Source organism: Dryas octopetala, chromosome 4, assembly GCF_963921425.1.
Source record: "Dryas octopetala chromosome 4, drDryOcto1.1, whole genome shotgun sequence".
Lineage (NCBI taxonomy): Eukaryota > Viridiplantae > Streptophyta > Magnoliopsida > Rosales > Rosaceae > Dryas > Dryas octopetala.
The window spans coordinates 22,712,458-22,725,074 of record NC_141369.1 but is presented as its reverse complement, the minus strand read 5'-3'; the positions used below and the strand labels follow the sequence as shown (position 1 = coordinate 22,725,074).

At 37.5% G+C, this 12,617-nt stretch overlaps 1 protein-coding gene across 1 annotated transcript; it reads left to right on the top strand.

The window, feature by feature from the left end:
- The first annotated feature begins 203 nt into the window (after positions 1 to 203).
- On the top strand, positions 204 to 11,789 carry LOC147288345 (uncharacterized). The gene is made up of 17 exons (XM_086240134.1): positions 204 to 321; positions 1,045 to 1,263; positions 1,369 to 1,471; positions 1,800 to 2,079; positions 2,172 to 2,444; positions 3,192 to 4,930; positions 5,847 to 6,119; positions 6,204 to 6,482; positions 7,063 to 7,191; positions 7,345 to 7,545; positions 7,673 to 7,815; positions 7,928 to 8,231; positions 8,955 to 9,091; positions 9,999 to 10,077; positions 10,613 to 11,002; positions 11,143 to 11,369; positions 11,484 to 11,789. Exons 2-17 carry the CDS (start codon positions 1,079 to 1,081, stop codon positions 11,536 to 11,538), a joined length of 4,797 nt encoding a protein of 1,598 aa, XP_086096260.1. The 5' UTR covers positions 204 to 321; positions 1,045 to 1,078; the 3' UTR covers positions 11,539 to 11,789.
- The last annotated feature ends 828 nt before the right edge of the window (positions 11,790 to 12,617 follow it).

Sequence of the window (12,617 nt, the reverse complement as noted above, 5' to 3'; positions counted from 1 at the left end):
GTCACAAACCGGTCTTTCTTTATTTATTTATTTTTCTTTCTAAACTGGCACTGACGATCACAGCGTCACTTCCAGGTAAAAAGGGTAGTTTGGTAATTTAAAAACCTTCTCTCTGTCTGTACTTAGGAACTCGTAGGTTGTAGGGTTCCACTATATAAGACGAGGATTGACTACTTACTCCGAGCACTGTAATTCGTACTGCGTAAACTTATAAATCATTAAAAAAGCTTGCTTTGCTTGCCTGCTTGGTAATCGTCGTGGCCCCACCACCTATTGGGAAAGTCGAGGACACCAACTCCAAACAAGCCAATAAACAAAGAGGTCTCTTTCCTTAAACCCCTCTCTCTTTTCCTAATTAGGGTTTTTCCTTCTTGCTTCTTCTTCTTCTTCTTCTTCCCTCTTCTTTCTGCTATCTTTTAGGGTTTCATTAAGACTTTCGAAACGAAGCGTTTAATCGGAATTCTGTTCTGCCTCACTGTTGATTGCGATTTGCTTGCGTGAATTTTACAATTTGAGTTTTCTTTTTTAGTAAATTAGTGCAGGCAATAAATTTCTGAATTTTGAATTGGGAATTGACCGAATTAATCGTCTTTGTAATTTGTTGGAATGATTTGGACTTTGATGGTTTCACGAGGAAATAATTAGGGTTATAACAATTGGTTCCGCGCAAATACTTGCAAGTAAAAATTCAAATAAGCAGAGGAAACCATAAATTCATAATTTAAACATCCGTGAACTAAATCGAACAGTAGCTGATTGCCAAACAGTAATGTGGACAAATTGTAGTGAATTATTGTTCAGAAACGCCTTATATATTAGAGATGCAACGATGTTAGTTTTTCGATGATGGAAAAAAATTGGGGTAAAACTTCAAAAATTGCCTGCAGTGACTCAACACTCAAGCATTCTGTTTGTTTTAGATAATCAAGCTACTTCAAATGATGGATTTTATTAAATTGGTTATTTTCATTCCTCCATTCAACAATCTTCACTTAAGAATTGATTCCTCCTTGTCTTTCATACTCAATTTTTGGTAATTTACAGTTTCGGCATGAACGAAGACTCATAAATCAGCAAGATGCCTGCAAGGAATTATAATTCAGGGCAAACCTTTGGCCATGTACCCAACTACCCTTCGAGTTCCTTTTTGCTGGGAGGGGATGGTTTATGTCATCAACCAATAAAACGCCAAGAAGGGTACTTGAGTGATTGGCGAAATGGTCCTAGAGTTGATTGCTTTCGTAATTTGGTTAGAAAAAAAATGTAAGTCTCAGAAGTTTGCATTTCGACATGAGTGAATGTATTATATATTGTGTATTCTTAATCACTACTAGCATATTCATTCTGACTTTTAAAATGCTTCCACAGTGCTGAATTCTTTTTGGGAAGTACCAATTATGTAATGGGAGAGCTAGCACCAGATTTTGTGTCTATCTTGGAAAAACAGCTATTTATGGAGGCTACTTCGGAGGTCTGCTATTCTTATAGTACAACGAAAATTCAGTTTAAGAAGTTTGTTTATTTACCTATATTTTTGTTCCTATGAAATGGGAACTTGTCAAATGATAGCCATTTGTTGTCATGCAATTGGTAATATCTTCTGAATTTCAAGGCCTAATAATCAGTCCTCGTAACATGCTTTTGGGCAACTCAGTGACCTCATCAGCTAGCTTCAAGGGCAAAAAACTGCTTGTTACTCAAACCTTACAGGATTTATTTGTGCCATTTCTTGTCTTCTTGGAATATTATGAATTTACATGCTACATACCCTGAAGTTTTAAATTTTGAATATGTTTCAGGAGGAGTATGTGAATGAGAAGACACTTTATCAACGGATGCAAAGCTCACTCCAGCGTAAACTATTTGATGCAAACTCCAGTGAACAAGCAGATGCCTATCTTAATTCCCTGTTTTTGCTTTCCTGTATGACAATGCCAACTTCAGGACTGCCAGATGGTTTTTGCAACTCGGATTCTGCAGAACTGCCTTTTAGTTGCATAAGTGATGCTACTAGATCTGACTCCATTGGCAATAGTGCATTGATAACTAACAATGATGATCACGTTAACTTCATAAAAGGTGGGCCATTTGTACCTTTCAACATTAACTAAATTGACAATTGTGTAGTTTAGGCTTATATATCTAATGCTATAATTAATATTCTCTTGTAGGGGTCCCTTTTAATGGTTTTAAGCAGGGAGATGCTAAGAGATTCATTACTTCTGATGAAATTGATATGTCTTGCTCATTGGGCCTTAGGCAAGTTGCTTCTGAGATAGTTCTATCTCTTGAGGAGACTTCATCAATCACTACCTATTCCGATGCTAATCAGTTTTCTGTTATTGGAGGTTTGGATGATGGTACATTATCTCCTCAAGGGAATCTGAGTTACAGTTCTGACATATCATTTGATAGTCATGGACAACAGCAACATCTTGATCATGGTATGCTTTGCAAGCTTTATGATTAAATTCTTCTAATTTCTGAAGTCGTGAGTCATACTTGAGTTATAGTTGCAGAATTGACAAAATATGCTATTTTGTAAACTTCTGTTTCTTTTAGGTCCCTAATCATGCATAATTCTTGGTGTTAAATTACTTTTAAGTTTCTGGTATACCTCATAAGATAATTCTTGATTCCAGATTTAGCTATATGTTTTGAGCTACAATTCAGTATCTGAATTTTGTTAGGGAATATGGCATACTTCTTGCATATTCTCGATGGCTTGATTCAGATTTTGTGGTTTACTCATTAGACTGGGTAGAAGTGGCATTGTTGTGTTCTTATATGAAACCACATAGTTGGATCCAAGACCAAATTACCCATGCTCCCCGAGATCTCCCACTTTACATGTAGTCAACTTTCTTGATAAATTGTATCCACTAATCACTGGTCCAATATGTGGTTTTCAAGGAGACCTATTTATTTCTTTTTGTTTACCAATCTGCGCAGAATTATATAGTACATTCTGTTGTTCAATTTGTCAAATTATGATGTAAGAAGATTTAGATCTCTAGAATAAAAACATTGTACAGGAAAACATACTTAAGTTTGACATGTCACGTGTCTATCCATGTAAATATCTTCTCTCATTTTCTATTGGTTTCTTTCTTGGCCTCCTCATTTCTTAGTGCTGTTTGCCCATTCTAACGATTACTTTTCTTGTGAAATTGGATCCTATAAATGAAAAGGTCATTTGGGGAACCCCCAACATATTCCAATGGAAGTTCTTGAAGTCTCCAATATTCTTCCAGGCATAATCTCCAACAAACCAATCTCAACTCTTCAGGATATTGTGCAATCTCATTCCCAGATAGTAAAGTCTCAACATTACCAACTGCAACCTCATCAGCCATATTTGTGGCCTCAGGTTCCTCCAGAACAGTCACATGGCGCTCAAGAGTTTGCTTCAGAAGGACCCAGTTCAGGAAATATTGAAGATATGCTGCCTTCTTCAAAAAGGATGAATATGGAGGATAAAAATGTAAGTTCCCATCTATCGGCTCCTTCAGTTGTTCAACCTTGTGCTCCTGAAAGACTTTTACACTTTCTGGTCCCCCAACATAGTCCAACGGAAGTTCCTGAAGTCTCCAATATTCTTCCTGGCACAATCTCCTGCAAACCAATCTCAACTCTTCAGGATATTGTGCAATCTCATTCCCAGATAGTAAAGTCTCAACATTACCGACTACAACCCCATCAGCCATATTTGTGGCCTCAGGTTCCTCCAGATCAGTCACATGGTGTTCAAGAGTTTGCTTCAGAAGGACCCAGTTCAGGAAATATTGAAGATATGCCGTCTTCTTCAGTTGTTCAACCGTGTGCTCCTGAAAGACCTTCACACTTGCAGCAACAGCCTGAATTATCTGTTAATGCTGAAGTAATGCACGTGGAGACGGAACCAGTAAAAAAATCCATGATAGAATTTCAACATTACCGACTACAACCCCATCAGCCATATTTTCGGCCTCAGGTTCCTCCAGAACAGTCACATAGTGCTCAAGAGTTTACTTCAGATGGACCCAGTTCAGGAAATATTGAAGATATGCCGCCTTCTTCAAAAAGGATGAGGATGGAAAATAAAAATGAAATTTCTTATCTATTAGCTCCTTCAGGTAATCAACCTTGTGCTCTTGAACGACTTTCACACCTGCAGCAACAGCCTGAATCTTCTGTATCTGTTAATGCTGAAGTAATGCACTTTGAGATGAGACCAGTTAAAAACTCCATAATAAAGTCTCAGCAGTATGGACTACAACCCCATCAGCCATATTTTCGGCCTCAAGTTCCTCCAGAACAGTCAAATGGTGTTCAAGAGTTTGCTTCAGATGGACCCAGTTTGGGAAATATTGAAGATATGCTGCCTTCTTCAAAAAGGTTGCAGATGGAAAATAAAAATGAAATTTCTCATCTATGGGCTCCTTCAGTAGTTCAACCTTGTGGTCCTGAACGACTTTCACACTTGCAGCAACGGCCTGAATCTCCTGCATCTGTTAATGCTGAAGTAATGCAAGTGGAGATGGGACCAGTTAAAAATTCCATGAGGATCAGTGATGTTAGTAAAAGTAATTCTGACAATATTTTGAAACTGAATCATGAGAGTATAGCCATTCCTTGTGGAGGACTTGTTTGTCATCAGATGGAGCAAATAGACTCTACTAGCAGTAGTAAGATTGTAGACAATGTCAAAGAAGTATCTGAAGGAATGGGGTCCAAGAGTTCCCCTATTTTCTCAGAAGAGATTAGTGTTGATTTTAAAGAGGGGGAAGCAAGGACTGAGTTCATCCCAACAGAGACAAAACCAGAATCTGATCTTAAGGAAGTAATAAAGCCAGAGAATCCAGAGACACGGGGTGTTTCTTTAACTGAATTTTTCACAGCAGAGCAAATCAGGGCACATTTATCGAGTCTTGGGCAGAGCATTGATCAGGTAGTACTTTTTCTATTCATCATTGACTACTTGTCTGGTTAAGTTTCTCGAATTGAGGATGCATTTCTAAACATAAGTGATCATGTGCACAAACATACTTCAATTCAGAAAAGCTTCATTTCCAGCCAATCCTCTCTGTCTCTCTCTCTCTCTCTCTCTCTCTCTCTCTCTCTCTCTCTCTCTCTCTCTCTCTCTCTCTCTCTCTCTCTCTCTCTCTCTCTCTCTCTCTCGCAAGTTAAGCCTTTTAGTTTACAGCCAGGGCCCTTTTCTATAGAATTATTTTTGTTCATTATGTCACTTCGCACTACCTTCTTATATTTTATTTTATTTTGGGACTTTTCTCTTTCCCATTTAGCTCTTTCAATTTGATATCCTCCTTTGGTGATGCAGTTGCCATTCCACACAACAGGCCATTTTATTTGTCTTTTCAGAACATTATCTTTTCCTTAGTTGGTGCTTTGTATCTTATGATTAATGAGTACCAGATATGTTAAGTGGAAAGTCACTTATGAATGTTACATGAGAAAAACAAACAAATAAGAGTATATCATCACATAAGCCAATAGCTATTGATGAAACAGGGTTTGTCTACTTTTTTATTTTTCAAAACACTCTTTCTTAACTATAATGGTGTCCCAACGTCTGCATGTTTGCATTATCTAAATTTTATATATGTACTTCAGAAATGAAATATACCTTTAAAGAAAGAGAGAGAAATTGCATGATATCACAGCACAATGTGCTTCTTGTGCGAAAAGCTGCTGAGTTATGTAGAATTGTATATACCAAAATCTGCCAACTCTTTTTGCCTCCACAAATTTTTCTTTTCCCAAGAGCTTCAACTCTTTTCTAATTGCCTAGGCTTGTGTTGATTGAACATGTACATTAATATTCTTATGTATGCTGTTTAAAACAGTTGATGGAACGAGGAATCAGTGATGAATTGTGTCAGTTGTGTGCATTGGGTAAGCGTGTGTTTGCCCCGGCAACAATATATTGTTCATGCTGTGGCGCCCGTATCAAGCGCAGTGTAAACTATTACGGCACACTAGATGAACATGGTACACAATATTGCTTTTGTGCGTCGTGCTATAAGGAGTCTCGAGGTGGAAATATCTCATTTCGGGGTATCTGTATTTCGAAGGCAGAACTTAATAAGAAGAAGAATGATGAGGAAACCGAAGAATCGGTAATTTAAGTCATCCTGTCTTTTTGATTTTTTGAAATATTGAAAGTAGTGACTAAATTCCTGAGGCTTTTTATGTACTTGCAGTGGGTTCAATGTGATAAATGTGAGGGCTGGCAACATCAGATATGTGCTCTCTTTAATGATAAGATTGGTCTGGAAGGCAAAGCTGAGTACATATGTCTCAAATGCTTGTTAAAAGAGACTGAATCTGGAGAGCGCAAGCCCTTACCGGAAAATGTTGTTTTCAGTGCCAAAGATCTACCAACTACCATGCTTAGTGACCACATAGAGCACAGACTCTTTAGGCGCCTCAAGCAAGAGAGAGAAGAGAGAAGAATGGCTACAGGAAAAGAGTTTTCTGAGGTATACATTTGGATTAATGCATTTGTAGCCATTTTCTATCTGATTTATTTTGCATTTACAAGAATATGTGTGTTTTGAGGCATTTAAACAAAAAGATGTGACCATTAGATAGGTTTCTTGAGACGAATGCCTAGCACTTAGTAGTTATGTCCTAATCAATTCAATCATGGGTTTCTTGATATTAATTAATTTTCCATCTTCAAAATTGCTTATTTTGGATATTCATCTCTGTATCTTCAAACAGAAATGGTTTATAATCTACAGTCCTTTGAACGGTTGAAGCTGCTTGTTTGTTACCATGTTTATTTTCATGGGATTAGTTCCAGGAATGGAGGATTTTGTTGTCAAAGTGGATTATTCTGTTGAGAATTTAGAAGTATGACATATTCAAAAATTATAAAAAATAAACATAAACACTGTGCCTATAAGTCATGTACTAACCAACACAATCATGGGTTACTTCGATATTAATTAAATTTCAATCAGACATTCCTGTTTATGTCTTCACACAGAATTGGTTTATGATATACAATCCCTTCCTAGCTGCCTAATGTATCTATTTTATTTGACGGGTTGTTAGGTTCCAGGAGCGGAAGATCTTGTTGTCAGAGTGGTTTTATCTGTTCAAAAAACACTAAACGTGAAGCAGCAGTTTTTGGATCTCTTTCATGACGAGAATTACCCTGCTGAATTCCCATACAGATCAAAGGTGAGATAAAGTTTACAATCCAGAGATTCCTGTGTTGATATATAAAGTTATAAAATTCTCTCGTCATCCTCTGCTGAATCTACTCTATGTCAGTATCACAGCTTGTATATTATGGTTTCAAGAAAACGTAATAGCATTCTTTTTTGCATTCAGGTTATTCTTTTGTTTCAGAAGATTGAAGGGGTAGATGTATGCCTTTTCGGAATGTATGTGCAGGAGTTTGGCTCAGAATGTAGTCATCCGAATAATCGTTGTGTTTATATCTCATACCTGGATTCTGTTAAGTACTTTAGGCCAGAGACGAAAACTGTGACCGGAGAAGCTCTTCGTACTTTTGTTTATCATGAAATATTGGTAGTTACTTTGTTTCATTTGCACTTTTTCCATATGATTATTCTGGTCCATTTGAGTTTACTATTGGTTCAGTTAAATGGCATGCATGGTCACTTAACTTTTGTCTTTTTACCATTGTTGCCTTCAGATAGCGTACCTTGATTTTTGCAAAAAAAGAGGATTTGTGACCTCCTATATATGGGCATGCCCCCCTTTAAAGGGAGAAGATTATATTTTATATTGCCATCCAGAGATGCAGAAAACACCCAAGTCTGATAAGCTGCGGCAATGGTCTCTCTCTCTCTCTCTCTCTCTCCCTCCCCAACACCCCCCCCCCAACAGTGTTTCATGTGTGTTCTGTGCATATGTGTCTTAGCTGACTTTAACTAGTTCATGTGTGCAGGTATCAGTCGATGATTAAAAAAGCAGCCCATGAAAAAATTGCAGTCAATTTTACTAATTTATATGATCACTTTTTCATCCCTACTGGGGAAGGTAACTCCAAGGTAACAGCAGCTCGTTTGCCATATTTTGATGGCGACTATTGGTCTGGCGCTGCTGAGGATGTGATCAGGAAGATTGAACAAGAAATAATGGGAGACTCACAGAGGAAGGGAAAGAAAACAGTAACAAAGAGAACTTTAAAAGCCATGGGACATACAAATCCTTCTAATGGTTCCACCAAAGATATTCTACTGATGCAAAAAGTAAATATTCCTCACCTTGCCCTTTCTAATTCTTCCTACTAAATTGTTCAAAGCTCAGATAATTTTGCATAGTCTAGATGAAGCAACCTTGGTGGCTTAAAAGCTTTGAATTAAACAGTGATCCCATTAGCCAAGGTCTACAAAAATGGGAACAACTTTTAGAAAATATCCCTATCTATTCAAATGAGACAAGTGTTTGAACTTTGATATATGAGGGTACAAATAAGGCATATAACTAATGCTTGATTCTTGTGTTACCTCTTGTAACCGCCTTCAACTTTGAGCAGCTAGCCTGCTACTTTCCTAGAACTTAATGAGGGCAATAAGTTATCCAGATGCTGAGGCATGTCTGGGCAATATCTCAATTCCTTGATCACAATATCGCCAGTTAAGCTAGTGTATATGTTACCTCAAGTATTAACAATGATATAATGAATAGGTCACAGATGGGAACAAAATGTCTGCACCAGCATTGTTGAGTGCATTAATAATATTAACAGATTTACCTTCTTTTCTCCTTATTATATGTCTATCCACGCACTCTCTTCCATTTTATTTTGTTGTCTCTCCCTTGTTATCTGGGGCAAACGATTTTACCCATCAAGGAGGATTGTCCACATGCATTATGCTTGCATGCACTGCAATGAAGCAGTATAATTGCCCACTTATTATATGTCTATCCACTCACTCTCTTCTATTTTATTTTGTTGTTTTTTCCTTTAGCTGGGGCAAACCATTTTACCCATCAAGGAGGACTTCCTAATTGTCCATATGCATTATGTTTGCACGCAATGCCATGAAGCAATATTTGGGAGACAATGGTCTTGCAGTCAGTGCAAAAATTTTCACCTTTGTGAAAGGTAACTAATTACTTTGAGGTCTTGCTTCCTCCTTCAATCATAATTGTTTTTGTGCCTCTCATTAAAATGCACTAGTGTTCATCATTGTTAGCTATTTCCTTGTTGGTTGTTTTACTTTCGATGCTGTACCTGGAAGTTCTGAAGTCTCTCTTGTAGCTTAGGATATTGATATTATTCCTTTCAATATGTAGATGGGATGAACACTACATAAAAATCATTAATTTCAGCTTGTGTAAAATTTTGCTTGCAGCTATTTAAAGTGATGCTTTCTTAGTATTTTATGAGGGGAGTTGAAGAAGTCAAAGCATGTAAATTAACCATTTCAAGGGAGATAATGTATAAATGCATGCAGAAAACATAATAAACATGATATTAAAATACAAAAGTGGAACTTCTTTGTACTAAGTCCATGGGTATTGAAAGAACAAAGATTTTTGAGTGATGGTTCTAGGTTAAATATCTGTATCTAGCATGTGCCCGGCATTGGAGATGTGTCTGTATGTGCTTTGAATAACTTGCAAAACCGCTGATACTACATCACAGGTTGAACAAGTAATTGCAAAAGGAAAAAACGAAGAAACAACAAGAAAATGGTTATAGTAATTAGTTTGTTGAATAAGGGTCTAAAAATTATTTTTGAAGCTTTCTGATGCTTCTATACTACTTCAGTGTTCTACTTGTGGTATATGAGATACTGTAGTATTGGATTACATAGTTGAGTATCCAATTATAAATAAATATCAGAGTTTTATAGGTGGACAGTTGAGAGCCATGTATCTTTTTTTCTCAATTATTTAATCTTCTTTTTGCCTGTGAAATTTGTGGCCATGTTGTTCTTTCTTGCCAAGGATCTGCTGTCCTTGTGTAATTGTGTTTCTGGGTTTAATAACTTTGTTGATATGTTTAGATGCCATGATGCTGAGCGCAACCTACATGGGAGGGACATACATATTTCAATCAACAAGGAACAACATGTGCTCTCTCAGGTGAATCCTAAACCTTAAGGGCTCAGGTGGTACATTGAATCTAAGATGTCCCTGTAGTATTGCATTCTATGCCTTGGTGTAGAATATTTTTGAATCTTAATGCATTTAGTAAATCGCATTCTGGGACATAATACTAAATTATTAACAATATTAGGATATCATAAATTTATTACTATTATTTTGATTATTAACTCCATACCCTTTTATATCACAAAATAAGGGATATAAAATGTGGGTATGTTTTTCAATATACATGCTTTAGTGGGGTTAAAATGGGAAGAACAAAAGAGAAAGAGAATTGGATTCTCATCCGATAGGGATATGAGATCAACACAGGAGAGTGTCCGGATATCTCTTGTGTGGTGGGTATGTGAGATGCCCGTGCCCGCCTCTACATGGATTTGGATGCCCATGACACACCAAACATAATACCAAATGCATTGTAAACTCAAATAATTACTAGGGCACTAGGGCATATTTTGAACATATTGATCTCAAATCTTGTCAACATGTATAACGTATTGCTCTTTTTCAGGTTATGGTGGAGGATGTGCTCTCTGATACTAAGGATGAAGATGTTATTTTGAACAATGGCTTATTTGAGAATAGGCATAGTTTCTTGAGCTTTTGCGAGAAAAACCATTATCAGTTTGACACACTTCGTCGGGCCAAGTATTCCTCATCAATGATTCTGCATCATCTCCGAAATCTTACTGTACTGACTGCTGGGAGCACATGCAGCATTTGCCATAAGGATGCTATGGTTGATCAGAGCTGGGCATGTGAGGTCTGCCCAGGGTTTGATGTTTGTGCAACATGCTATCAAGAGAAAGGCGATCCTTGTCACATTCATAAGTTGACTCAATGTTCGACCACAGGTAGCCATGGGACAGAGAGTAGAGAGGCACAGCAAAAAGCCTTGCTGGTAAATATTCATCATCCTATCCTCCTTGCATGTGTGCATGTCCACTTCTCTATAACCTTATATAAAATAATAACAACCCATGTGTTACCTATTAGTTACATAGTAAATATGTGACTTATCATGTAAATATGTGGTTGCAGCTAAGGGAATTTCTAGATGTTTTACAACATGCATCCAAATGTCACCCAACCAAGAGTCAGCCTTGCACTTACCCATACTGCCTCGAAATGAAAAAGCTATTCTTCCATGCAAATAAGTGCACTGTTCGGGTTGCTGGAGGTTGTCCACACTGTACGAAGGCATGGAACGGACTGAAATTGCATTCGAGAAACTGTAGAGAACCAAATTGTGGTGTACCCCGTTGCATGTATATATTTCTCTGCACTTAGCTCCCCCACCCCCCTTTCTTTTATCATTCTAATTATCTGCATCATAATAATTGTTCAAATTTTGATTGGATTATATGGTGTTGGTTTTGAAGGGATCTGAAGAGGCATGCAGAAGAGATGCAGATAGCAAGCAGCGAAGGTTGCTAATAGTTGATAGTCTCAAGTGTACATAGAGGGCAGGATTGTCAACACCAGCAGCCTAGTGTATAGAAAGTTGAGAAGCAGAACCATTCTAGAGTGAGCATTCCAGGGAGAGTTTTTGTCGAAGAAAAATAATTAAGATTCAGTCCGATACCAACCGCATGTATACAAGTAATTTGGTTCTAGGGGAGGAACATAGAAGGGATTAAGAGGGAACATGTAAATAAGTCTTCTGAAAAATCGATGTGTTGACCATATCAATGTGTTACTTATAAGGCCCCTGCAAAATTTTGAAAAAAGAATACCATTCTAAGTGCTCTGAAAAATCAATTTGCATATGTGTTACTTATAAGTTATAACCCCTGCAAAGAATGGCAATGCTTAGGTCCACCATTGGGGTGAATCACCATGTGCACCCCAATGATATACACCAATCATAACCTCACACGTCTTTTTTTTTTTAATAACAAAAAAACCATATTAACAGAACAAAAAACGACGGACAATCTCTTCATATTCCTCACCCTTCCCCCAATTCTTTCTTTCTTTACCTTTCCCCCACCGAGATTCGAGTAATAGTGATCCGGAGTCTAAGGAAATAGACTACCGGACGAATCCAAAAATGTAAAAGTCCAGTACGAAAATGAAGAGGATGAAGAGGATGAAGGTGATGACGAGGATGATAAAGATTAGTGTGAAGTCTAGTTGTCCAAGAAAGAATTCTGTACTTAGTCTGTCTGCTTTGTCTGGTCATGGTCCTTCATCCTCTTCATCCTCTTCATCTTCTTCAGACTTTTACATTTTGGGTTCGTCCGGGTAGTCTATATCCTTAGACTACTGATCAGATATCGAGGCCCAACAGTGAGCAGAAGAGACTGAACATCAAGATCAGACGTAGTTTTGGATACAAGAGAGTTGATGGAGGAGGAAATTAAGGAAGTTTGGCTATGGCTGGAGTTAGAGAAGGGCTTCTTATATAAAGAAGCTTTCCAAAATCTGATCACACGTTTCCTCTGTCAAACACCATGTGGTTTACTCAATTTGCCTATCATGCCTCCTTAAATTGAATCCCAGAAAATCAGATG

Bases quoted from the DNA above. Each gene is read 5' to 3' on its own strand.
- LOC147288345 (XM_086240134.1), top strand. From the start codon at position 1,079: ATGCCTGCAAGGAATTATAATTCAGGGCAAACCTTTGGCCATGTACCC. The intron at 6,120-6,203 runs GTAATTTAAGTC...ATGTACTTGCAG, and splicing joins ATGAGGAAACCGAAGAATCG to TGGGTTCAATGTGATAAATG. The intron at 7,816-7,927 runs GTCTCTCTCTCT...TCATGTGTGCAG, and splicing joins TCTGATAAGCTGCGGCAATG to GTATCAGTCGATGATTAAAA.